This window comes from Haliotis rubra, unplaced genomic scaffold (genome assembly GCF_003918875.1).
Source record: "Haliotis rubra isolate DU_JTF1 unplaced genomic scaffold, ASM391887v1 Scf130, whole genome shotgun sequence".
NCBI lineage: Eukaryota > Metazoa > Mollusca > Gastropoda > Lepetellida > Haliotidae > Haliotis > Haliotis rubra.
Window position 1 is genome coordinate 878,177 of NW_025765226.1, and position 27,439 is coordinate 905,615.

At 39.1% G+C, this 27,439-nt stretch overlaps 1 protein-coding gene across 1 annotated transcript; it reads left to right on the forward strand.

The window, feature by feature from the left end:
• The first annotated feature begins 6,830 nt into the window (after nucleotides 1-6,830).
• LOC124267294 lies at nucleotides 6,831-14,423 on the forward strand. The gene is made up of 4 exons (XM_046702215.1): nucleotides 6,831-6,909; nucleotides 10,818-11,054; nucleotides 12,119-12,349; nucleotides 12,794-14,423. Exons 1-4 carry the CDS (start codon nucleotides 6,861-6,863, stop codon nucleotides 13,039-13,041), a joined length of 765 nt encoding a protein of 254 aa, XP_046558171.1. The 5' UTR covers nucleotides 6,831-6,860; the 3' UTR covers nucleotides 13,042-14,423.
• The last annotated feature ends 13,016 nt before the right edge of the window (nucleotides 14,424-27,439 follow it).

The following is a 27,439-nucleotide window of genomic DNA, read 5'->3' on the forward strand; positions in this document are numbered from 1 at the left end:
ATGTCAGTCATGTATAAAACGAACCCAACTTCATCATTCATCATCATGGCTAATGTTCAACTTAACGTCCAGTACACTGATAATGCACTTAAGTCTTGCTGAGTTAAAGCCAGTTCCATACTAGTTTATGAATTAAGTATGTAGTTTATGACTTACGAGTTAAGTAGACTATACTATATACCACTGCCCACTAGCCTGATATAGACTATACCCTAATCCCTCTGTTGTTTTAACAATGCCAATTTCCAAAAGTAGGCACAGTGGCATGAACCGAGGCTTTAATATTCACTGTTAATGAAACCAAAATCGTGTTTAGAATCTATAATGCAATTGGTTCCAAAATAACTTATAATGACATGTCCTGTTCTAAGCTCTTTTATATACAACGTGGTACAGCTGGAATTATATATCTGCATTGTTAATCACTATTTGCTCAATAGTTCCTACACGCACAGTTGAAGGCTGATTGGGTTCGTGTAGAATAAATGATGTGTGCAACTCATAAGTACCATTTGAGCAAAGCAGAGGTCATAATGAGCATACTTGGTAAAGTATTGCTGTATTATAAGTTACAAAATAACAAGATAAAAACATAAATGCAAAGAGTTTTCACTTTCAAAACCCATGGATACATTACAGAACCTGTTACCTTTGATTACGCCGTGGTGATAATTTTTATTACTTAAACAAAGCCATCGTTTATTTAGCAGCAACGGACCGTACTGTCTTACGCTACGTAAATACATACAGGCTGACTCTCGGGTAATGTCTTATTTACACCACAAACGTCTGTCTATACACGTCTTTCCCCTTGTATTTGTTGAACTCTCATGGTTATACAGTCACATAATGCAGAGTAGTGTTATTGTGAACCAGTAAGGCTTTGTCTGACTGTGTGAACGAACGCGAACAAGTACTGCAACATAATTAAAACATGAAGCTCCCAATAATTTGTTTCAATCAGTGATTACCTAGAGTTGCGGAACACGCCTCTTAGGCCGTGTATAAAGCCTTGTATAAAGAGGTACTAGTCATGACCTGGATGAGGATCGATAATGTACAATACTTTGCCAAACTGAAGTTTCTATCAAGGTATTGTTTAGGGTTCAATCCCAAGGTATGCCTGTGCAATTAGCTATAGCATACACAGTAAGTATGACAGCCCATGAATGTTTCCATTGACAATCAACATTATTGCAAGACATTCATCCACGTAATTGTCGGTTTCTTTGGCTAAGCATGCAACTTGCGTCATCGTAGTTCTGTTGTGGAAGATAGTTTGAAAGATCCTGTCCTGGAACTACGTATAATATGTTGGGATCATTGCTAGTCTTTCCAGTATGATGAAACAAGTGACCCTAGTCATTGGTTAGGCTGACAACCTACATAAAATTTAATGACAATAAATTTATGAACTTCTATTGCTGTAGAATAGACGATTCGACTCATCTCCATGCACGACCTGTTTTGTCACTCCTTACAAATCGTCATGTTTTTAACATTGGGTCATGGTTTCAGATGAGTTCCGGTTCACTTTGCAGCCCACCTGGTGGCTTGTACGTGTCTGGCGATGTCGAAATTAACCTCAAGGCAATGTTAACCCGAGACCTCATGACATATATTGGAGGGGATCGGTTATGGTGTAGGTTGTCATCACTATGACTGAGGGAAGCCCATACTGTAGAGATCGCTCGACAGCACAGTAACGGCATTTGTTATCACGTTTATCGATGCTTTCTCTTTCTCTTTCTCAATTCGTTTATTCCGCAATGACTATGGCTATATGTGTATCCAATCACCAGTGGCTGAAGGGATGGGCAAAGGTACTGTAAGTCCACATGGACCCTAGTATGGTGATCTATCTTCAGTTGTTGGTGATCTATTGCCTATTTTTATATTGTATTGTCCAAAAATAATTTTCTACTTTAGATTCAATTACTAGTTTTACATGTATATCTGTGATATTCTAGTTGTTTTACTGTCCTTCGTCGGCAGGTTTTTATAATATCTATATATATTCTATTTCAATGTCAAATGTTCTCGTCACGATATGGCTGAAATATTGCCGCTGTGACGTTAAATTTTAACTCACTCACTCACTCACTGAAGGGATGGTGTAAATCCAGCTAGGGGCCATGCAGGTAGCAAAGGTATCGTAAGTCCCCTTGGTCCCTAGTATGGTGACCTACCTTCAGTTACAGTGATCTCCAGCCTGTTTATTTTATGTTGTATCGTCTATAAATTCGTTTAATTTACCGTTTCATGCTAGTTTTAATTCTCTGTGATAATCTAGTTATCTTGCTGTTCTTCGTGGACAGGTTTTTATAATTAAATTACGTTTATTATGAATTAGGTTTTTTAAAGTCATGATATGCCTGAAATATTGCCGATGTGACTATAACTCTTAACTCACTCACTCACTCACTATTCCCATTGTGACCATTTCCCCCACTGAGCATTTTAATTACACGACAGTGTATGAATCAACGTCAGAGACCTCCGAACACAATTGCTAAGGTAGGCGTTGCAAGAGGAGAGGGACAGAGTCCCTCGAATCACGATTGGGACACTCATACATCGTCGAACTCGTTGAGTCAATGAATGTTTAACAAATCGTAGTGGCATTACGCACTACTGATAAACAACTTTGATTTCCAAATTAACTCTATCGACCATCAAGTAAATTCGCGATCATAACATTCTTGGTTTTAATGTGTTCCACAACTGTTCGTTAAATCATTCAATAATTGTTAGAAACTAATTTACCTAACAAGTTTTGAAATCGTAAACTATTTCTGAGTATGCGATGCATTTATTATATACTGCTCACAAAAAGTTAAGCAACACAATTTTTTAGTCTCATTGCATTTTCATTTATTGAAATTGCAAAACACGGAATGATGCAATAGAAAGGTGAAACTTATGTACACACGATTAACAATATGAAATGAAATGGTATTGAGCAATCATAGACTTACAAATCATCAAAAGCTTGTACCTGTGAAACAGTCGTGCATAATGTGCTGCATTGATGAAGCAAAATGTTAACATTAAGGTTCAAGTCAGTTTTGGACAGTGAAGCAGTGTTCAGTAACGCATAAGACCGCCATGAGCACAAGCTTCACACGTCTTTGCATTGACCAAATGAGCCTTTAAAGTTGCTGTTGTGGAATGTTCCGCCATTCTCTCTGTAACGAGTGCTCAAGATCATCCAGAGTCTGGGGGTGAACATGGAGACCGTAAAGACAACTTCCAATAATGCCCCAAACATGTTCAATAGGATTAAGATCAGGTGACCTTGCAGGCCAGTCCACATGTGTGATGTTGTTGATCTAAACAACATCATTAATAACTCTTTCTCGGGCATTGTCATCCATGGACGGACATTATCAAATGGAGTTATATAAAAAGTTATTATAAAAATTGAGTTATTATAAAAATGGAGTTAGGACCCGCTTGTTGTACCAGAGGACTGATTACAGGTAGGTTTACACCGATCAGAGTGCATGTGTGAAGAGTGAAGCACATTCGTGCCACACATTTTGCATGTTGTTTCTGAGGGTGGTTGTGTGTTGTCAATGTTATCAGATAAATCAATTTGACAGTTACTAAAGGTTATGAATTGTTTGAATATTTACCTTTCAGTAACATGTCGGCAAAAATCGCTGTCGAGATTGATGAAGATATTACACTGAAAATACTTGTTGCTTATTTTTTTGTGAGGAGTATACATGTTTAAAGTAACCTAGATGTATTTGGTCCAGCTGTTGGTGGTAGGTCGAGCGGATCTGAATAGTAGTTAATTAACCTTCAAACCGATACATAGTGCTTATAATAAAACATCATAATAATGGGTTCCAACTGTATATGTAATGAAACAGCGTGTGCCATCTTACACAGAAAGACTGGCGAACAAACTTTCACTTATCAGTAATATTTACAAATAATGAAACATCATGGATACATAATGCCATTTAGAAAGTGATCAAGTGTAACACATGTTCCACTCAAGCCACGGTGGTTGAGTGGGGTAGACAGCGATTAGCTGCTGTGGGTTCGAATCTCGGATGGGACACACCCCAACAATAATTACTTGAATCTGTACTTTACTGAGAAAGTGTAATCACAAATATGAGTTCTTATTAAACGACATGCGCCATCAGGGGCGGATGCAGCTTTTTGAAAAAGGAGGAGGGGGGGGGGTGGAGGGTTGTTGTTGCACACTATTGAGAAAAGGAGGGGGATGCACACTTCATTTTCACCCGAGTTTCAATGGTCATTGAACAAACTTTCAGGACAATAGGGTGGGTGCGCATCCTGTGGCCATAATATTATACTAGGCAACAAAGGTACGAAAATGAGAGAGGGTCATCGTGTCAGCTAAATGTGTTTAGTTAGATTTTGTTGTTGTTGTTGTCGTTGTCGTTGTTGTTATTGTTGGTGGTGGTGGTGGTGGTGGTGGTGGTGGTGTTTTTTGTTGTTTAATGTCGCACTCAGCCATTTTCTAGCTTTGTGACGGCGTCTGGAGTAATCAAGTAATCCTGTGATTGACATTAATATATACATAGCTTTTTGGTATCTGAACATTAACATATACATAGCTCTTTGTTTTCTGAACATTAATATATACATAGCTTTTTGGTATCTGAACATTAAAAGACATAGCTCTTTGTTTTCTGAAAATTAATATATACATAGCTTTTTGTTTTCTGAACATTAATATATACATAGCTTTTTGGTATCTGAACATTAACATATACATAGCTCTTTGTTTTCTGAACATTAATACATACATAGCTTTTTTGGTATCTGAACATTAATATATACATAGCTTTTTGTTTTCTGAACATTAATATATACACAGCTCTTTGTTTTCTGAACATTAATATATAGATAGCTTTTTTTCTGAACATTAATATATACATAGCTTTTTTGTTTTCTGAACACATATATATATACATAGCTTTTTGTTTTCTGAACATTAATACATACATAGCTTTTAGTTTTCTGAGCATTAATATAAACATAGCTTATTGTTTTCTGAACATTAATATATACATAGCTTTTTTTTTCTTTTCTGATACATAGCTAATATATACATAGCTTTTTGTTTTCTGAACATTAATATATACATAGCTTTTTGTTTTCTGAACATTAATATATACATAGCTTTTTGTTTTCTGAACATTAATATATACATAGCTTATTGTTTTCTGAACATTAATATATACATAGCTTTAATATATACATAGCTTTTTGTTTTCTGAACATTAATATATACATAGCTTTTGTTTTCTTTAATATATACATAGAACATTAATATATACATAGCTTTTTGTTTTCTGCATTAATATATACTCTAGCTTTCTGAACATTAATATATACATAGCTTTTGTTTTCTGAACATTAATATATACATAGCATTTTGTTTTCTGAACATTAATATATACATAGCTTTTGGTATCTGAACATTAATATATACATATACATAGCTTTTTGTTAGCTTTTGTTTTCTGAACATTAATATATACATAGCATTTTGTTTTTTGTTTTCTGAACATTAATATATACATAGCTTTTTGTTTTCTGAACATTAATATATACATAGCTTTTTAGTTTTTCTGAACATTAATATATACATAGCTTTTTGTTATCTTTATGGCTTTCTGAACATTAATATATACATAGCTATATATACATAGCTTTTTGTTTTCTGAACATTAATATATACATAGCTTTTTGTTTTCTGAACATTAATATATACATAGCTTTTTGTTTTCTGAACATTAATATATACATAGCTTTTAGTTTTCTGAACATTAATATATACATAGCTTATTGTTTTCTGAACATTAATATATACATAGCTTTTTGTTTTCTGAACATTAATATATACATAGCTTTTTGTTTTCTGAACATTAATATATACATAGCTCTTTGTTTTCTGAACATTAATATATACATAGCTTTTGTTTTCTGAACATTAATATATACATAGCTTTTTGTTTTCTGAACATTAATATATACATAGCTTTTTGTTTTCTGAACATTAATATATCTCTAGCTTTTTGGTATCTGAACATTAATATGTAGATAGCTTTTTGGTATCTGAACATTAATATATACATAGCTTTTTGTTTTCTGAACATTAATATATACATAGCATTTTGTTTTCTGAACATTAATATATACATAGCTTTTTGGTATCTGAACATTAATATATACATAGCTTTTTGGTATCTGAACATTAATATATACTATATACATAGCATTTTGTTTTCTGAACATTAATATGTAGATAGCTTTTTGGTATCTGAACATTAATATATACATAGCTTTTTGGTATCTGAACATTAATATATACATAGCTTTTTGTTTTCTGAACATTAATATATACATAGCATTTTGTTTTCTGAACATTAATATATACATAGCTTTTTGGTATCTGAACATTAATATATACATAGCTTTTTGGTATCTGAACATTAATATATACATAGCTTTTTGGTATCTGAACATTAATATATACATAGCTTTTTGGTATCTGAACATTAATATATACATAGCTTTTTGTTTTCTGAACATTAATATATATCTAGCTTTTTTTGGTTTCTAAACATATATATATACATAGCTTTTTGTTTTCTGAACATTAACACATATATATATGTTCAGATAACAAAAAGCCAATTGTGTTTGATCACTGAAGACGTAGAGCATCAAATCACATGATCGATGACTTGGAATAGTCCCAAGAGGCATCCATGGAAACCAGAGTCTGGCTCCGATTTCACTGGGGTAAACAAGCATAGCTGTCGATACAGATCAACACGGAAGGGTTGATCATCACTGCTTATACGATGAAACCCCAAGTCCAATGTTTGGTGTTTTGGTTTCTAGATTCAGTTGGTAAGTAACATCGATTTACATACTTCTCTTAATGTTTGCTTTACGTGAATTATGCTTTACATGGTACCACAAAGTAAGTGATCACTTTCACATTTCAGAAACTTATATATGCCTTGACTCTTTTGCGGCGCTCGAGATTAACGCCAGTCATTAGGCCTAAAACCGACTGAAAACCACCCGGACCCACAGCTTTTGTTTTCTGCAGGTCCTTATGGCCGACAGCTTTTTCATCCCCAATAACTAAGAGTAATATTTCCATATTAAAATATAGGGCCTACATTTATGATCAGGACCCACAACCTTTTATGGTTATTATTGGTCCTTAGGGCCTGCAGGTTTTCAGGGTTAAGTATAAACACTGCTTTGAGAAGATTTGAAGTGAGTTGCTGGTTCAATTCTTTAAATCACTTTCTGAATTGAAAACTGCATTCAATATTATGGTGTCTATATTTTGTGGAGAAATGTCCGGTTATTTTCATTTCACAGTAGATTGTTTTGAAAGGTAATAAAACTGGAAGATTCGTCTGTCGATTTTTTGGCATGGATATTTTATGGTTATGGCTAGGATTTCGTCGATATACAAATGGGAGTGAGTGAGTAAGTTTAGTTTTACGCCGCACTCAGCAATATTCCAGCTGTATGGCGGCGGTCTGTAAATAATCGTGTCTGAACCAGACAATACAGTGATCAACAGCATGAGCATCCATCTGCGCAATTGGGAACCGATGACATGTGTCAACCAAGTCAGCGAGCCTGACCACCCTATCCCGATAGTCGCCTCTTCCGACAAGCATTGTCGCCTTTTGTGGCAAGCATAGGTTGCTGAAGACCTATTCTACCCCGGATCTTCACGGGTCCGATATACAAATGGATATAACGTATCACAATGTCAAGATCACTATTATTACAAATTGAATGTATGTTCTTTGTTTACTGTGTGACAGGTTTGGAGTGAGGACATGCGAGCTAGTGCAGTTCTGTAAGCAGTTAGATGTCTCTTGTAGGTGTGTGGTATGAGAGACCATTGTATCTGGGAAGTAAGTTACGGGTCAGTCAGGTCGTGTAATATAGCTTTGGGTGTATATAAGAATTGATTTGAAGAGTGAAAGTTGGCAACTAGATAGGAAATTATACAAGGGCCTGTTAGTTTGGCTGTTTTTCCTGTATTTTCGACTGGTCGCCAAGAGAAGATGATATGCCCCGTGTGTAAGACAGTCCCGAACCGATCAACACGGATCGAACCCGACCTGCCACCCAATGGATGTGTGACATCTCAAGTGTCTGGGGACAGTGATATGACAATTATGGACAGATCAATAGGGATCGAACCCACTGTGTGGAGTAGCCATGGTCACAAATCTACATATAGGAGAAGTACTCCTAGCCTACCACTACAGATCTGAACTGAAACTAATAACCATATACGGTGATATCAACAGTGATTATTTCCACACAGCAGTGACATAAACTTGTGGAATTCATTTGCATATGATACTGACCCGTGAAAATCCGGGTTAGACCTGATTTTCATTAATCCATGCTTGTCTTAAGATGCTACTAAAGGAATCGGGTGGTCAGGCTCGCTGATTTGGTTGACACATGTCATCGTATCCTGATTACGTAGACCGATGCTCATGCTGTTGATCACTGGTAGGGACTCCATTATTTATAGACCGCCGCCATATAGCTGGAATATTGCTGAGTGCGGCGTAAAACTAAACCCAACCCAACTGTTTGGTGTTTTTTAAATACATCTGTAATGTTTTGAGTGTTTATGTAAGTGCGTGTGAATGGTGGGGGTATTATGTGGGTGACTGAGTGAACAATGGGAGAGACAATGCGTGATGGGTGATTGTGAGAATGCGTTTATGATTGATGGCATGTATGAATCATTTTAGGCTAGGAAGTGTTAGCAAATAAATTATATTGTCTTTCAAATTCAAGGTTTGTGATTACTCTTGTACGTGACACACAACGCCTTTGATTTTTAATATCTAAATAGTCATGTATATTCATGTCCTAATTTGTATGATAATCTTGACCGTTCGGATAAACCATTCATTGAATTTGGATGGGTTTCACCAAATATCAAGTTTCAGGAAATTGTTCTTATGTTTCCATTACCTGGAAAATCAATTGATTTCATTATTGCCAAGTGGAAACAGATCCTTCACAATTGCAAAATCACTACTCAAGGATGGCAAGCTATTGGTGTGCGAAACGCTGACATGCTACTGGGGGTTACTGAAAGAGATGTTGGTTGTCACCCAGCGACTTTCAGCCGATTGGCTAAACATCAGCAAGCTAATGCCGTTCAGGGCAACACCCAGGGAGGATACACCCTTCATCAGAATCTCAAGAGTTCATTCGTAAATGTCAGGTGGCGAGTTAAAATTAAAGTATCTTCCAATTCGTCGTTTGTCCAACAAAACGGTCCGAAAGCGCCTAAAATCGGCCGAGTGTAGAGCCAGACGACCTATCAGACGTCCATTGTTATCAAGAGGGCAAAAAGCTGCACAACTAGCCTGGCGTCAAGCTCGACGTCAATATAGAATTTGAGATCACATGCAAGGGTCCAGTAGTCGGACGAAAGTCGATTTCTATTGTTCCTGGTTGATTGCCAATCTTGTGTTTGGCACCGTAGAAACACTGCATATGCAGAACGGTGAGGTGAGGTGAAATTGGATTTAACGTCGTGCTTGGGAATATTTCGCATATATGACGACGTGCATGCGTGTGTATGTGTATGACTGACTGACTGAGTTTGGTTTTACGCCGCTTTTAGCAATATTCCAGCAATATCACGGCGGGGGACACCAGAAATGGGCTTCACTCATTGTACCCATGTGGGGATTCGAACCCGGGTTTTCAGCGTGACGAGCCAACGCTTTAACCACTAGACTACCCCACCGCCCCTGTATGTGTATGTGCGGCTGCTTGTACTAGCCCAGACTGAAGCTGGTTTTATAGTGCTAGCTGACTGAGATACCATGCTGAGACACATTATATTGACTCCGAGCCGACCAGTCCTTGTTGTACCCATTAATGCCGAGCGCCAGGCAGGGACCAACAAGTACCATATTTTAACGGGTTTTTTGTATTACGCGGTCGGGGATCGAACCCGCGACCTTCCGCTCTCCGGGCGGACGCTCTAACCACAACACCACGGAGGCGGTCGTATATGCAGAATGGAATATAATGTATCGTATGACGTGAATTCAATGATGGCGAGGGATGCCTCTCACGCGATTGTAAACTTAACCTTGTAAAGATCAAACAAAATGTAAATGGAGAACGGTTTATCTCTGACATCCTATAGAGGGTTGTTGTACCACATTTCGATGACCATCCCCTGAATTTTACGGACGACAATGCTAGGTCACATCGTACACGTGCCATTGGTGATTTCTTATGTCTAGGGACGGAAGCAACACTTCCTGTCCCGTCAGGAGTCCAGGTCTGAATCTCATAGAGCATGTTTGTCACACTATGGGTCACAGAATAGCCCAGAGAGATGCCAGTGCAAAATCCGGTGACCGTGTTTGGTAGCTTGACTACTGAGAGTTTCTAGGACTTCAGTCCTGCCCCACAACGAAACACATGTGATACATGTGGTCTCACATTAGGCAAATGAGTTTGTTCATGAATTCACTCTGTTCACCCAGCAGGAAATGGGTACCCGGTCGGATAAGTCATGTGACTATTAACCTTCTAGCGCCTCACAGGCAGCTTGGGTTATCCGGGGTAATAATCAGATTGCAGCGCTTTGAGCGTTCCTCTCCGTGGTGCGGAATTCAGCGCATTACAAATGCTGTTATTATTACCAGTATTATAGTATAGTAGTGGTTCGTTCGAGTTCGTAATAACCATACATTTTAGTTAACTTTAGATTTATATTTCTTTTCCAGTATATGTATCCTGTGGATCTAACCTTGCGTTGAACAAACCAGCTTGGATGAGCACTGTCATCAAAAGGGACATTTCAACCAGTGTCGACAACGCTGTTGACGGTAACCGTGCGGCACATTGGACTGACGGCGTCTGTACTAGCACTGAGCATCATGACCTATCCCCGTGGTTCGTTGTGGATCTTCTTGGGCAATATGAAGTTCATAACGTTACCATTTACAACAGAAACGGTTACCGTAAGTTTGAATAAATGTGTTCAGAGTTTGCATTTGACAGAGATATCTTGTGAATGTGGGAAGTTGGGTTGTTGTTGAACGCCTCGATCTACGCAATTGATATGTGTCAACCAAGTCAGTGAGCCTGACTATCCTCTTGCGACAAGCATGGGTTACTGATGACCAATTCTTCACGGGTCTGTGGGAAGGGATTTGACCCTTTATTTTAGTGATATACTAGCCACGACCAACACGAACAATGGGACAAAAACTTGCAGCAGTTCTTGGAATGAACAAGGTGATTGGCGCCATGACGATTGTCAGTCAGGGTCAGACTTGGATGAAGCTTCTTGATTGACCGTTCACACCTAAAAAAACGGCGGTTGTCCGCCACTGCTTACGACAGTTGTGAGCGTGTATTGCCCGGTATAGGCCTCCTGAATACATATACTCCTACCAATATGGAAATACTCAATCCCATACGTCATTTTAGGATATATATCATCACTGATGACTGCCAAGCTGGAGCTGGGAATCTGACGTTCCAGATGTTGACGAAACAGATGTGTTCCTACCGAATATATGGTCACCCTAGTATTTTCTTGCTATACTGAAAGTAAATTAACATTTATGTTGCAGTAAAATATGCCCTGTTACTTTTAAACATGTTTTCTTCTGATTTAAAGCCAGCACATAACTCTTATGTTACAAGCCAAGAATTCTTATTTCAGTTGGCATTTCACGCCATTTTCTTTCAATTTCATAATCATATATCGTCACAATATGGCTGAGATATTGCCGATGTGACGTTAAATTTTAACTCACTCACTCACTCATAATCATATAATTGATCAGTTCATAATATTGTGAGCACTATTTTTGCCATTGGTGGTCAAAGATATCTGTTTCGGCTTATAATCGGGACTGATTATTCTATGGCGGTGATCTTTTTTGTTTATAGTGGATCAAAGCTGGTTTGGGTTAGCCACATTAGTTGCATTACGATCACCGGACCATGTTTTTCTAATTCTAATAACTCGACCTGACACATTTCAGTGTACTGTAAAAGATGGTTGTTGTTTCAGGTCACCGTCTTCATGACTTTGTTATAGAGGTTTACCAAGAAAACCCGTCACGCTGTTCAAGGGCAGGTGCTAGTGTCTGCAAAAACTACTCTGGTGTGTTTGGACTGATTGAAACCGTTAAATGTGAGACAGAAATCTTAGGGAGGTTTGTTCGGATTTGGAAGCCTACGATTTTGCAATATGACGATATCCTGACATTGTGTGAAGTCGAAGTACACGGAAAACACCTAGGTGAGATCAATTACATTTGTCTAGATTATCTTGATCATCTAAAGATTCAAAGTGTCACTTTGAGAAAATAACCAAAAATGTACATCGACATTCAAGCCCAGATAAAGCTCTTCGCATTGTCAATAAATATTATTATAAATCAATTCAGACTTTTATCGATGTTTTAATATCAAAACCTATTTCAATAAACGGAAACGCCCCTGTCAATGCCATAAAACTACCAATTTTAACGGGGCTGTGGCGTAGTCTATTGATTAAAGTATTCGCTCGTCACGCCGAAGACCCAAGTTCGATTCCCTACATGGGTACAATGTGTGAAGCCCATTTTCGGTGTCCCCCGCCGTGATATTGCTGGAACACTGCTAAAAGCGGCGTAAAGCCATACTCATCCACTCACCAATATCAAATAATAAATACAAAAGTGAAAATGCTTGGATGTTTCAGAAACTAGTCCCTGCAGAAAAACAGTAAGACCATTAACACCTGGCAAACGTCTGAATTCAGCGAACATGGCCCTGGTTTCTGCCGACTCGAAGATATCGTGTGTTCAACAATGTGTCACGACTGAGGATTGCGTTGGGGTGAACTACAAGGCTGTATCTAGAGAGTGTGAAATCATCACTCGACCAAATCCAGTAGACACAGTCTCCTCGGACCCACAATGGCTCTACTACGGAAATGATATGTGTTAAACTGTGTTCCGTCAATGGAATTCAGAACATTATCTAATGCATGTATAATATACTAAGCAGCAAAAGAACCGTTAGTTTGGAATTTTCCTTCGCAGAAACGGATAACTGTAAACTCATTTCATGTTTTGATTGTATATTTTTGACAACATCTCCAACTTTACATGAACAAAGATATTCTATCCCAAACTGAGAATTGAACCCAGGAAATGGTCTCAAAAACGCAACCTGATCTCGGAGATGGCTGACCCAGCAAAGGAAGGTAATAAAATTATCGGGCCGAACTTAGATGCATCCAGGATACTGATTTATCGAGGATGGTGTATACAGATCAAGAACTGGACTATTCACTCAACCCAAGGGCACCAAGAAAGTAACATTCGACAACATGGCGAGTATTGATCTACTGCCATTGGTACAGATGTGCATTCTGACTTATCTGGTGTGTAATGATGTTTTCACTGCACACTGGATTGAGTTATGCTGTTATGGTCTCGTGTGAAAATATTGATTGCCCAAAAATCATGTTTATGAACTCCCATATGTCACTAACGTCATGGTTTGTGAAATTGATTGTACAGGTTGGGTACTTCAATCTGAATGTACGCCGACGTTTGACGATTAGGAGGTAATCCGGTGCCGGCTGGGGTTATATCACATAGGATTCTGTGCGCTAACGACGTAGAAATGAACCCTGAACCAGTGATCCAAGACGATGTTGGGGACACCATATTGAAGGAAGTACAGAACGTGAAGCATGAGCTTGGAAGCCAGATCAACTCACTCTCGGGGTAAGTCCGTGATTTGAGTACAAGGTTTACAGATTTTCGAATCAAAGCTGTCAAACCTCCATAGTGGTCTGGAAAATGCGCGTCACAATCAGGACATAATGTACGATGACGTTTCCTTCATCTCCGTCCAGATGGAAAACGTAGAACAGAAAATATCACAGTTCGACATAGAGATCGACACCTTAGAAGCCTTCAGCAGACGTGACAACATTATTCTATACAACGTTGCAAAGGATACAGGGGAGTCGCACAGCGATTGTAAGTTCAAAGTACTTAACATTTTAATAATAATAATGTATAGACTAAAGCCTGGGTTGCTGATGACGTCACATCGACTCGACTCCCAACGTGTTGACATCTCTAAGCCAAGACCGCTCATCGCTAAACTACGCCACTCTGATGACAAGATCGAGGTTCTGAAATCACGAGTAACACTCAAGAGCAACGGTTATGGCGTATCCAGTGATTTAACCGTCAGACAACGTGAACAACGTAATAATGATAATAGCAGTCCATTTATATTGTGCATTTATCCATGCACATGGCATACTCAAAGCGCTGACATATTACCCCTGGTCAACGAGTACAGAACACTCCCTGTGGAGAATACAACCGGTCGCCTGTCAGGTTCATATTCAGACTACCATCGTATCATACCAGATACCCAATTTACTGCTGGGTGGACAGAGGCAATTTTGAACAAACTCACTTGCCTAAGGTGAGACCACATGTATCACATGTGCTTCGTTGTGCCAAACGCAGTGACCTATCCAAACACTCTCCGCGCCCAACGTTGCTTAACTTCAACTGATTGTGACCTGAGCTCTACGCACAGGAACAAACACCACCACACAACCACTTAAAGATATTAAGGACAAGGATGTATCAGTTTCTTTAAGAACGGTAAGCTGATGACTAGACCATGTAATGAGGGGCGACCCCGTGACGCAGGAAGACGGAGAGAACCAATCAACAAACGAGAAGTGCCATTGATAATAGGAAATAGCAGTCCGGCCAGGCCCAGGATCTTTTCTCACCGGATTGAAACTACTCGCACACCGGTAACAATAAACTGTCAGTATTATCATCGAGCATTAATGGCTTGTATAAAACGTTTGATGACCCTGACTTTATAGCTTATCTGAAGTCATTTGATGTTGTGTGTTTAATGGAGACTTAAACTGGCTACCCGGATATCAAATATATTTCCCCCCAGCATTGAAGCTATCTTTATCAGGCAGTTAGATGTTCTGGTGGTATGTGTGTTTGTGTGAGACAAGAAATTGTGTACCAGTGCTTTCAACTACCCATACAAATAGACAATTTGGCATGTTTAAAATTTCCCAAACCTGCAGTCAGATAATCTGATGATTTCATGTTGTTGTGTATATGTACGTTCCGCCAGTAGGTTCTACATTTTACAGCAGAAATAATAATTCAGGTTGCCTTATTGATAAACTTGAGACTTTTATATTGGATCATTGTGCCAATTTCACTTCACCACATGTATTACTTTGTGGGGATTGTAATGCTCGCACAGAATTATGTTTAGGCATCATGAAGTCTGCTTAACGTGGCATCCAACTTTATCCCGATCTAATCAAACTTTTCATGTTACTATTTGCTGATGGCGTTTGATTGTGTAGATAGAGGTAGAATGTGGAAATGTTTAAGAAATAGGGGTTTGAGGGGTAAAATACATGGTATCATAAGATCGATGTATTCCAATGTAAAATCATGTGTCTGCTGTGGCAGTGGTGTATGTGATTGCCTTGTTGGTCAACGTCAAGGATGTGTTTTATGTCCTTTACTTTTCTCCTTTTTCATTAACGAATTATATTTAGATACCATGAAAACATGGCATCCAACTTTCTCCCGATCTAATAGAACTTTTCATGTTATTACTTGCTGGTGATGTGATTCTTATGTCCAGTTCTGTAATTGGTCTTCAAAATCAACTAGATGTACTTTCAGCGAAGACAGATAATTGCCAGTTCAGTGTGAATCTAGATAAAACAAACATTGTTATTTTCCTGCGGCTTTTTCTTTGTTGGGTATATAGAAATGGTGGGTGGTTTCCAAAGATATACGTTGTAAATGATTATAATTATACCATAGAAAAATTCATTTGCTTGCCTGTAAGCAGTTTCTGAATGTTGATTTGTCAACACCAAGTGGTATGGGTTATGGTGAATGCGGGAGATTTCCTTTGTACATATCATCTTATTGTCGATGTTTAAGATATTGGTGTAAATTCATTAATATGCCTGAACATCGTTTACCTAAAAGGTCTTCGCATATCTTGATAATCTTGGCAGGATAATTGGACATCTCATATCCGCACTTACCCTTTAGATATGGTTTTAGTTATATTTGGTGAGAGTTGGCAATCTAATTATGTTCATTAGACAGTTTCGTGTGTGGGCTATTGATATGTTTAAGCAGCAATGACATTAAAACTATTAATGAAAGTTCTAGATATGATTCATATCATCACTTTAAGCCGTTCCTTGAGTCAGAGTCTTATTTAGCTAACTTACACTACAGAAATGTTGACAATGCTTCCATGCGTTTTACATTAGGCCTTAATGATTTTGTAATTAACTGTGGAAGATATACACGCATGCACGTCGTCATATGAGCGAAATATGCTCAAGCACGACGTTAAACCCAATTACACCTCACCTCACCCACCTATTGAAAAGATCCAATGGTTATGTCCATTCTGTTATATTACTGAAGATGTATTCCATCTTATGTATATTTGTCCTGTATATGAAAATCTAAGAAATAAATATCTACAAGAACCTCCAAAACAACACAAAGTATCCCTATTTATTTAAAATGCATTTTTGTTAAGAAAAGAATTGGTCAGCTAGAAGTTGATTATATATGCCGTTGTTAATATAGACCTCTGTTGTATATGCGTCTATGGCATTTCATGCAATAAAGCATTGAATTAAATTATTGTTGTTGATTTATTTACGAAGCCACTGTGCTGATAGTATTACAAGTATTACATAATTGTGTTCCTATTTTTACACAGACACATTCGTCCTAGTCATGAATCTGACGGGGCGGTGGGGTAGCCTAGTGGTTAAAGCGTTTTTCGCTCGTCACGCCGAAGACCCGGGTTCGATTCCCCTCACGGGTGCAATGTGTGAAGCCCATTTCTAGTGAGCCCCCGCTGTGATATTGCTGGAATATTGCTAAAAGCGTCCAAAAACTAACTCACTCACTCACTCATGAATCTGACAACGCCCATTGCGTCTCCTCGTCACAGCCAAGCGTTTCGGGTAAACGGTTTCAATGATTTCTGTATACGACTAATCGTTATTCTACCAGTACGACCCCTTAGTTCCTTTTCACCATGCTTAATGATACGGAAACAAGAGTGATGTCTTTCCAAAAAATATTTCTCCCTGACGATGAGATTAATTGCGTGATGGGTTGTTTTAGTGCAGCTGACAGTAGATCAATAGATATTACTTGTCCTTGTCCATTTGAGGAAGTCATATACATGTAGTGAGAACATCATCAATAATATAACAACAGCTTTGTGACTTCTAGGAAATCAAACGTGGGTGGTAGAATACATGGTTCTATGCGTCTAAAGAACCTATAAAGCATGTCGTGGTTAAGAATTAATGTCAGCATGTTCTTGAAGCAGAATATTTCAGCACACACTGTCAGCTCCTCTTTGTTGTTGTTCAACATGGGTTAAGTCAGAGCACAACATTCGCTGTGAAGAGTTGTGTCCATGAGACATACAAGAATCCCATGGCTGTTTGTTTCAGCATCTTTAAAAAATCCCATGTGTTTCCAATTAGTCTTCCACTGGCTACTGGCAAGAGCCTGACGATGTCAAAGCTTAACCTTGGATTTTACAACGAGAATAGACATGTGCCTTATAGTCAATATCCAACAACCCTTTCTCGTATTATGATGACTAAAGAGATTAATTTGATTAGCATATATGAACTTTGAAATTTACTTATATTCTGAAAGTTTATTCTTCAAAATGGTGATGCCAGCATCAAATAAGTGTACAGCCCTAACCCTGCACAGCATTGGGTCAGGGTAGTTGGGAGTGGGTCTTTTTCACAGCCTGCCTGAAATAGGGAACCCTGAATGAAACTTTTCCTCCACTAACAGGCTTGTTTTAATGGAAACACGCCTACTCTGGTCACCTAGCTGATACAGTGGGAAATTAAAATCTGGATTTACAAAAAATGGAATATATTTTCAAAATGTATGTTTTGTAGACTGTCTGCATCGATATTTATTGCCGTGAGTCTTCATAACATACTTCTTTATACCATGGCCCTAATATCATCATGAACCGGATAGTCAATTGTATTATATTTCATGGAATGTACATGAATACTGGCTGACATGTCATCGTTCCCAATTGCGCAGATCGATGCTCATGCTGTTGATCACTGGATTGTCTGGTCCAGATTTGATTATTTACAGACCGCCGCCATATAGCTGGAATATTGCTGAGTGCGGCGTAAAACTAAACTCACTCACTCACATGAATTCTGCTTTGACAAGGCATCGTGGCCACACCCAATCTGTGTATAGGTTGAATCCCTGCCTTTAGCTGCATCCCAGTGTGCGTTCTTCCCGCCTTACATTAACACGCGGTCCAATGACTGACGCAAAGTTCAAGCCACGACACACCAATCCTACTGACACACCAAAAAACACGCACAATGGTAAATTGTAACACTGTTCGTTTATCGTTGATGCCATAATATGAAGATTATCAGAGTCAAGAAATGATAATTTTTTTTATTAAATTTGTCATTTTTGTATGTAAAGTAAATGATCGCAAAACTCAATGTGAACAAGTCTCGCCGACCCCTACCCGCGTGGGCCATGTAGGGTCATGCGTATTAAACCGTGGCGAAAAAGACTGTTGTAATAATTGTTTGAAATAAAATAAATAACAATTTAAAAAAGAAATAATAAAATCGACTTGCTGACAAAGTGAAATATCTTTATCCGACCAAACCTAATATTTCTCTGGTCATCTCCCTGTACAGACTGGCCCTTGGTCTTAGGCCATTAGTCTGAAGTTTGTTACGATTACACAGGTGTGAGACGAGAGAGCCATGGGGTAATACTGGACAGAGTTTGACTTAAATTTGACAATTTGACAAACAGAGCCAGGTAATACTGAGCTTAAGGAATTCTGTGATATGCACATCTGGAATTATTATTATTGGATACATTGTACTTTATATAGCGCACATATCCACGCACTAGTGCATGCTCAAGGCGCTGGTATTTTTTCCCTCGATCATTGGAGGTCAATCTCAACGGCACATCTTATTATCAATCTCAACTCCCCGGGGAATCATACAACTCTTGCTGCCACAAGGCGCGCCTAGTTATTGCGGCTTTCCCATCCTTACGAGGTACCCAGTTCACAGCTGGGTGGACTGGGACACATAGTCACAGTACTTTGTCCAAGTTTACTGCACGTTGCTGTACCCGCAACTAGGTGTTTGTACGTATTCATGTGACAACACTGAAAGAGTCTGCAAACAAAGTTGACTCCAAGGACTTTACACCCGGTCACAGGTGGGCTCGACCCCGGCACCTCATGCTCGCTGGATCACTAGCCTGGCCCCTTAGCCAGCTCGCCCACCACGCCCCTGAGGCTGATGGGGTCGTTGTCGGCACAGGTAGTACAGATATGTGAGTGAGTGAGTTTAGTTTTACGCCGCACTCAGCAATATTCCAGCTATATGGCGGCGATCTGTAAATAATCGAGTCTGGACCAGACAATCCAGTGATCAACAGCATGAGCATCGACCTGCGCAATTGAGAACCGATGACATACAGATGTGTACCCCAGGTTCGTTTCTGTATACAGAAATGCACCCCAAACAAAGTCAGAATACAGAAACGTACCCGTTACCCTAAACGGGGAAGGAATTCACATTCCGCAACCCAAAACCGATACCGCATGTCGTTGTTCCCGTTCAGCTTATTGAAAATGGTATTTACTCGCGAAATAGTCGTTACTCAGCATGCTCGAATGTTACATGACATAATAATATGCATCTGATATAAGAGGATGACAGTTCCAATCAAGAAAACCATTTTGGGGGAGTCCGTGTTGGCTGAGCGGGTTAGGCGTCTGACTTGTGTGCTGGCGATTAGGTGCCTGATTCTGAGGGTGTGGGTTCGAATCCCGGATGGGACTCAACCCAACAAATGTACTAGAATCTATACTTTACTAAGAAAGTTTATTCCCAGATATAACATATTTTACAATTGACCACTTTCTAAATGGTAATTGGGCATTCTTAACTGTAAATTGGAAGTGAAAGCTTCACTCGTCTACGGCTTCATCCTGGCTGTCTAGCACAGCCATCCAGTAGGCTTAAGCTCCCTTGAGGCTGGTTGAAAGCTGACGCAACTGACGTGTGCTTTGCGACAATGTATATGCACATACAAGCATATCAAAGGACTCGAGATGATTAATGTCTTCAAACTAATTAAGCAGACAAACGAAACGGCGGATGCACATGAGATCCCGTCATTCGGAAATGTCCTTGATGGTTAAAGTACCCCAGCAGTTCAAGCACTTGGAATTGGTATAACGATTAATTAGAATTTTTACTAGATTGACATATTTTGTTGCTAATTTGGAAAACGACTGTAATGTTTTAAAGGGATTTGTTAACTGTCACAAAGATGACTAATCTATTTCAACTATATATAATCTTTGCTGATCTATATAAGAGTACGCCGTTTTACATTTATTGCGTTTAAGGGGCGGTGGGGTAGCCTGGTGGTTAAGGGGTCCGCTCGTCAAGCCGAAGACCCGGGTTCGATTCTCCACATGGGTACTATGTGTGAAGCGCATTTCTGGTGTCCCCCGCTGTCATATTCCTGGAATATTGCTAAAAGCTTCGTAAAACCATACTCACTCACTCACTTATTGCGCTTACAGTCGGTGCAGCATATATCGCGAACCAGATTTCTAGGATATCACTACGGTATCCAGGGGACAAAAACACTAAAAAGCAACTACCAGTCACAGGGAATTGCCTTAGATCAGTCATGTTCAGTACCACACAGATATAAAGATTATTAACATCGTGTGTTTCCGAATCATTAATATCGATCACATATTAGGAATACAAATTGTATTATGATTATATTATGCGAGCCTTTTATTCCTAATATATGATATTAATGATACGGAAACACACGAGGTTAATAATCTCTTTATCATATAATGCCATTCTTAAAATTACTCTAAAATAGGAAGCAAATCGTACGTGAATTTATATGAATTTACATTCGCGTAAGAATACTTAGCAGTACACCAAGGTGCAGGTCGACCTGTTCATGACGGCGGCATATGGTTGTGATTACCCGCTAATACAGCGCAAACATGACTCACGCCTTAAAAGAACAACAAAATCGGGCAGGGATTTCTTGTAAGTGTTTGTATTTTCATTGCGGGTAATCACCTCATCAATATCAGTTTCTGATACCGCACGGAATCGATTCGTAGTCTGTATTGTGATCGATAAATCGAAATCCTTCCTTTCACTCGTGCCTCATGATCCGTACCTTCAATTTGAAAGTAGTACTCCGTTTCATGTTTTCCAAAGTCAATTACTGCAGTAACGACTCCAGAACCTCGGTCATCAATTATTACAGAATCACCAATTTTGAGAAGGGGCAGCCATGTTTGTTTACAAACTCGTCCACGCAATGTAAACTTGCGACGACGTCATAAATGAAAAGTTAAAACGTTTTAGGATTCGCATGGCGTGTATCGAGTTTTGTGAAAGTAGTTCGTGGATTGACGTAATTTGCATAGTTATCAGATTTGAATACCAAGTTAATCAGATTACTTTATTGCACCGATAACACCCTCCATTAGATTATAAAGGTTAATATCTTTCATCCTTTCTCTATCTGTAGGTAATTCTTTCACCTCTATGGAAGTTACAAAGTCAGTTCACACATTCCTCGGGTGAGTTTGATGACGTGTCAGACTAGAATGATAGTTTTGAAATATTGTTGTATATTGTTTATATTTGTTATTAACGGTCCTCCCACCTGCTAGAAGAAAATAAACTAACATTACTGACAGTGAGTCAGTTGACTGGACGATCCACTGGCTGCTACATTCCTTCTGTATATGCAACGGGGCATGAGGTACTGTGAGTGGCATAGGGGTTTCGCCTGACCTTATGATGCGATCAAGTTCGCATGAAAGTGTCGAGGAAATGCTATAAACTTACTGTATCTCATGGTGTATCTCATTCTAAACGGAAACATACCGTTTACCACGTAGGCAAATGTTTTAATGCCATTTTGCTGTAACGTTTGTAAAATGGGGATGTAATTTTACAAATCTTTCTGATAAATGAAATATTGTCTGTTTATTGTTGGGCCGACACATTGTGATTGAAACTAGTCTTAGAATAGAAGCTAACATGATAAGGAAGTTCTCTAGTAAATGTAGAAAAAAAATCATTTAACTGTATTTTCGAAACAAAGTTTTAATAAATGTTTCATTATCAATATTCCCATTACGTCTGTTGTGTTAAAACCAGCCATGTTTGTGGTCAAGCGGAGGAAGTGGGGCAGTGATGTATACGTGCGCATTGAAGCGGTCATAAAATCATACGCTTACTCCTATTTGCTAAAAGTAAAGAAAATGACATTACGGACAGGGACATCTGGAAGACCCACTGGCTGCTACATTCTATACATCATCTAAATGGTCCTATTCGTAGGAATGTGTGGTGGTGAGGTGAAATTGGGTTTAACGACGTGCTTGAGAATATTTCGCTCATATGACGACGTGTATGCGTGTGTATGTGTATGTGCGGCTGCTTGTACTAGCCCAGACTTAAGCTGGTTTTATAGTGCTAGCCTAGTGAGATACCATGCCGCAGTGAAGCATGATTACCCCACTCAGACACATTATACTGACTCCGAGCCGACCAGTCCTTGTTGTACCCATTAATGCCGAGCGCCAGGCAGGGACCAACAAGTACCATATTTTAACGTCTTTTGGTATGACGCGGTCGGGGATCGACCCGCGACCTTCCGCTCTCCGGGCGGACGCTCAAACCACTACACCACGGAGGCGGTCCGTGGGAATGTGTACAATGAGTGAGTGAGTATTGTTTTACGCCGCGTTTAGCAATATTCCAGCAATATCACGTCGGGGGACGTAGGGAATCGAACCCGGATCTTCGGCATGACGAGAAACACTGAAACCACTAGGCTATTCGTCCGAATACTGCTACAAGATACATCAAATCCCACACCAGGCACCCCAGTCAGCTATGAGGCTGTCGACCAATTTACACCATCAAGAGGAAATCATCATCATTATAATCATCGGAACACATATTGATGAAGTCCTACTATCTCTAGACACCCCCTAAGAACTGGTACGTGTTAATTCCCAAGTTGATACTGAATAATTCACCGGGAATCAGTCCGTACGAAGACTTGGAGTAAAACCAACAAATAACAAAGCTGTGTGCTGTAATTAACAATTGTCTCTTAAAATCTAATACGTTTACAAATCAGTACAATGGTGTCAATGTGGTGTTGTTGTTTTGAGGTTGTTGTTTTTTTGTGTTGTTGTTGTTGTTGTTCTGAACGTTCCATGTACACAATAAAAAGCATTGCAGCAGTATATTTATAAGTTGTTCACTAGTCTCGAGGGAGACATGGGCTTCGGGCGAGGGGAACATAAAGAAATATTGAGGGTACATTAACCCATGGGCCCCGAGGGACCAGTGAACAACATATTTATCTTACCGAACACCTCAATGGTAATTTTGAACTGTTTGAAGCACGGGTATCGAATCATAGTATGGAGTACTAGACAACAAGACGACAAGAAAAACAAGATTTAGAGTTATCTCCCTTCCATCGATTTGCATTCGCAAAACATCGGTAATTTCCGTACATCATACGTGACTCAATGTTATACGAGATAAAGAACTACTACTACGAAGTACCAAATGAGTTCGACATTCCCAGTAAATGGAAAATGTTACTCGCTTGTAAGCGGGGTACATTGAAAGTAATAGAAGAGCGCTCATCCAATCAGAAAACGACATTTATCTGTGAGGCAAGATAAGCTAATTTATCTTACCTCACACATAAATGTCGTTTTCTGATTGGCAGAGCCAATCAATGTACCCGCTTACAAGCAAGTGACATGTTCTATGCTACCCGCTGGAACTGCCGAACTGTGGGAACTCGTTTGGTACTTCGTGTTAGTAGTGTTTGGGCTGTTGCCTAACTCCGGTATTCCTTATTACGATCCAATACGTGTGCTTCTAACAGTTCAAAATTACCATTGAGGTAAATAACAATACGTTGTTCCCTGGTCCCTCGGGGCCCATGGGTTGATGTACCCTCTATGTTTGTTTATCTTCCCTGATCCAGCGAGGGGAACATAAATAAACATGGAAGGTACATCAGCCCATGTCCCCCTCGTGACCAGTGAACTTATAGTATGCATATGAAATAATACTATTCCGGTTTCCGCACTACAAATATGCGCAAAAACCATCTGAAAGCAATATTTCCACGTTATGATGTCTCATTTCGACTTCGCCCAGTCTGCAAGACATGTACTGAGACAATGTGAAACTGTGAAACGCATATTCAGTTTTCTTTATAAAAGTTACCAAAATAGTCATATAGATCTAAGTAGGTTCTTCTAAGCGTTTCCGATCACATAACAATGTCGTCCCGCGGGTTCAGTCTCAGTCAATGTACACCCGTGAAAATCCGAGTTCGAACTGATCTTCAGCAACCCATGCTTGTCGTAGGAGGCGACTAACGGGGTCGGGTGATAAGTGGCTTGGTTGACGTATCCAAGATGTCATTGTATCCCAGATGCGTAGATCGATGTTCATGCTGTTGATCACTGGATTTACAGACAACCACCATATAGCATAAACATTAACTATAAACAATCAATATACTGACTGCAAATTCTGTTTGCCACACGATGACGTGAACATGATTCCTTGCACAAAGAATCGACAATTTTTGATAATTTAAACATAACACACATGAGTTCGACAATCACAGTGAAACATAATTATCAAGTAGGTCCTGTGAGATGTAAAGCATATAACAATGGCTTTCATATGACGTTGGTAAAATGAAGGCTCGCCTAATCCACCTTGCAAAGTTCTGTTAAGCTCTCCTTCGAGGCAGCTCTATATACACCTCGCCTTCCTTCTCCCAACCGGTCTGCTTCTGTAACTACTTGAGAGACCATTCTGTAACTACTTGAGAGAGCATTCTGTAACTACTTGAGAGACCATTCTGTAACTACTTGAGAGACCATTCTGTAACTACTTGAGACAACATCTGTAACTACTTGAGAGAACATTCTGTAACTACTTGAGACACAGTTCTGTAACTACTTGAGAGACCATTCTGTAACTACTTGAGAGAATATTCTGTAAGACCATTCTGTAACTACTTGAGAGAACATTCTGTAACTACTTGAGATGACATTCTGTAACTACTTGAGAGATAGTTCTGTAACTACTTGAGAGACCGTTCTGTAACTACTCGAGAGACCATTCTGTAACTACTTAAGAGACCATTCTGTAACTACTTGAGACAACATCTGTAACTACTTGAGAGGCCGTTCTGTAACTACTTGAGAGACCATTCTGTAACTACTTGAGACAACATCTGTAACCACTTGAGAGACCGTTCTGTAACTACTCGAGAGACCATTCTGTAACTACTTAAGAGACCATTCTGTAACTACTTGAGACAACATCTGTAACTACTTGAGAGGCCGTTCTGTAACTACTTGAGAGACCATTCTGTAACTACTTGAGACAACATCTGTAACTACTTGAGAGACCATTCTGTAACTACTTGAGAGACCATTCAGTAACTACTTGAGACAATCTACTGTAACTACTTGAGAGACCATTCTGTAACTACTTGAGAGACCATTCTGTAACTACTTGAGAGACCTTTCTGTAACTACTTGAGAGAACATTCTGTAATTACTTGAGAGAACATTCTGTAACTACTTGAGAGACCATTCTGTAACTACTTGAGAGAACATTCTGTAACTACTTGAGAGACCTTTCTGTAACTACTTAAGAGAACATTCTGTAACTACCTGAGAGAACATTCTGTAACTACTTGAGAGACCATTCTGTAACAACTTGAGAGACCATTCTGTAACTACTTGAGACAACATCTGTAACTACTTGAGAGACCATTCTGTAACTATTTGAGAGACCATTCTGTAACTAATTGAGACAACATCTGTAACTACTTGAGAGAACATTCTGTAACTACTTGGGACAATCTTCTGTAACTACTTGAGAGACCATTCTGTAACTACTTGAGAGACCATTCTGTAACTACTTGAGACAACATCTGTAACTACTTGAGAGAACATTCTGTAACTACTTGAGAGACCATTCTGTAACTACTTGAGAGAACATTCTGTAACTACTTGAGAGAACATTCTGTAAGACCATTCTATAACTACTTGAGACAACATCTGTAACTACTTGAGAGAACATTCTGTAACTACTTGAGAGAACATTCTGTAACTACTTGAGAGAACATTCTGTAACTACTTGAGAGAACATTCTGTAAGACCATTCTATAACTACTTGAGAGAACATTCTGTAACTACTTGAGAAAACATTCTGTAACTACTTGAGAGAACATTCTGTAACTACTTGAGATACCTTTCTATAACTACTTGAGAGGCCGTTCTGTAACTACTTGAGAGAAAATTCTGTAACTACTTGAGAGACCGTTCTGTAACTACTTGAGAGACCGTTCTGTAACTACTTGAGACAATCTTCTGTAACTACTAGAGAGACCATTCTGTAACTACTTGAGACAATCTTCTGTAACTACTTGAGAGACCATTCTGTAACTACTTGAGAGACCGTTCTGTAACTACTTGAGAGACCGTTCTGTAACTACTTGAGACAATCTTCTGTAACTCCAAGTTCAGCCAGATGCACCTGGACTCTTCTGAGATAGTTGCGATCAGGACACCTGCATATACAGTCTGGTCTCCCTGGTATCCAACAATATGGAACTGCATATGCTGTCTGGTCTGCATAATGCTGGTTTACAACTATATATACAGTCTTGTATCCATAATGCCGTTATACAACTGTATATACTGTCTAGTCTCCCAAATGTTGGCATGGAACTGTATATACTGTCTAGTCTCCCAAATGTTGGCATGGAACTGCATATACTGTCTGGTCTGCATAATGCTGTTTTACAACTATATATACAGTCTTGTATCCATAATGCTGTTATACAACTGTATATACTGTCTGGTCTCCCTAATGCTGGTATACAACTGCATATACTGTCTGTTGTCTCTAATGCTGGTATACAACTGTATACACTGTCTGGTCTCCCTAATGCTGGTATACAACTGTATATACTATTTGGTCTCTCTCATGCTGGTATACATCTGTATATACAGTCTGGTGTCTCTAATCCTGGTATACAACTGTATATACTGTCTGGTCTCCCTAATGCTCGTATACAACTGTATATGCTATGTCGTCTCC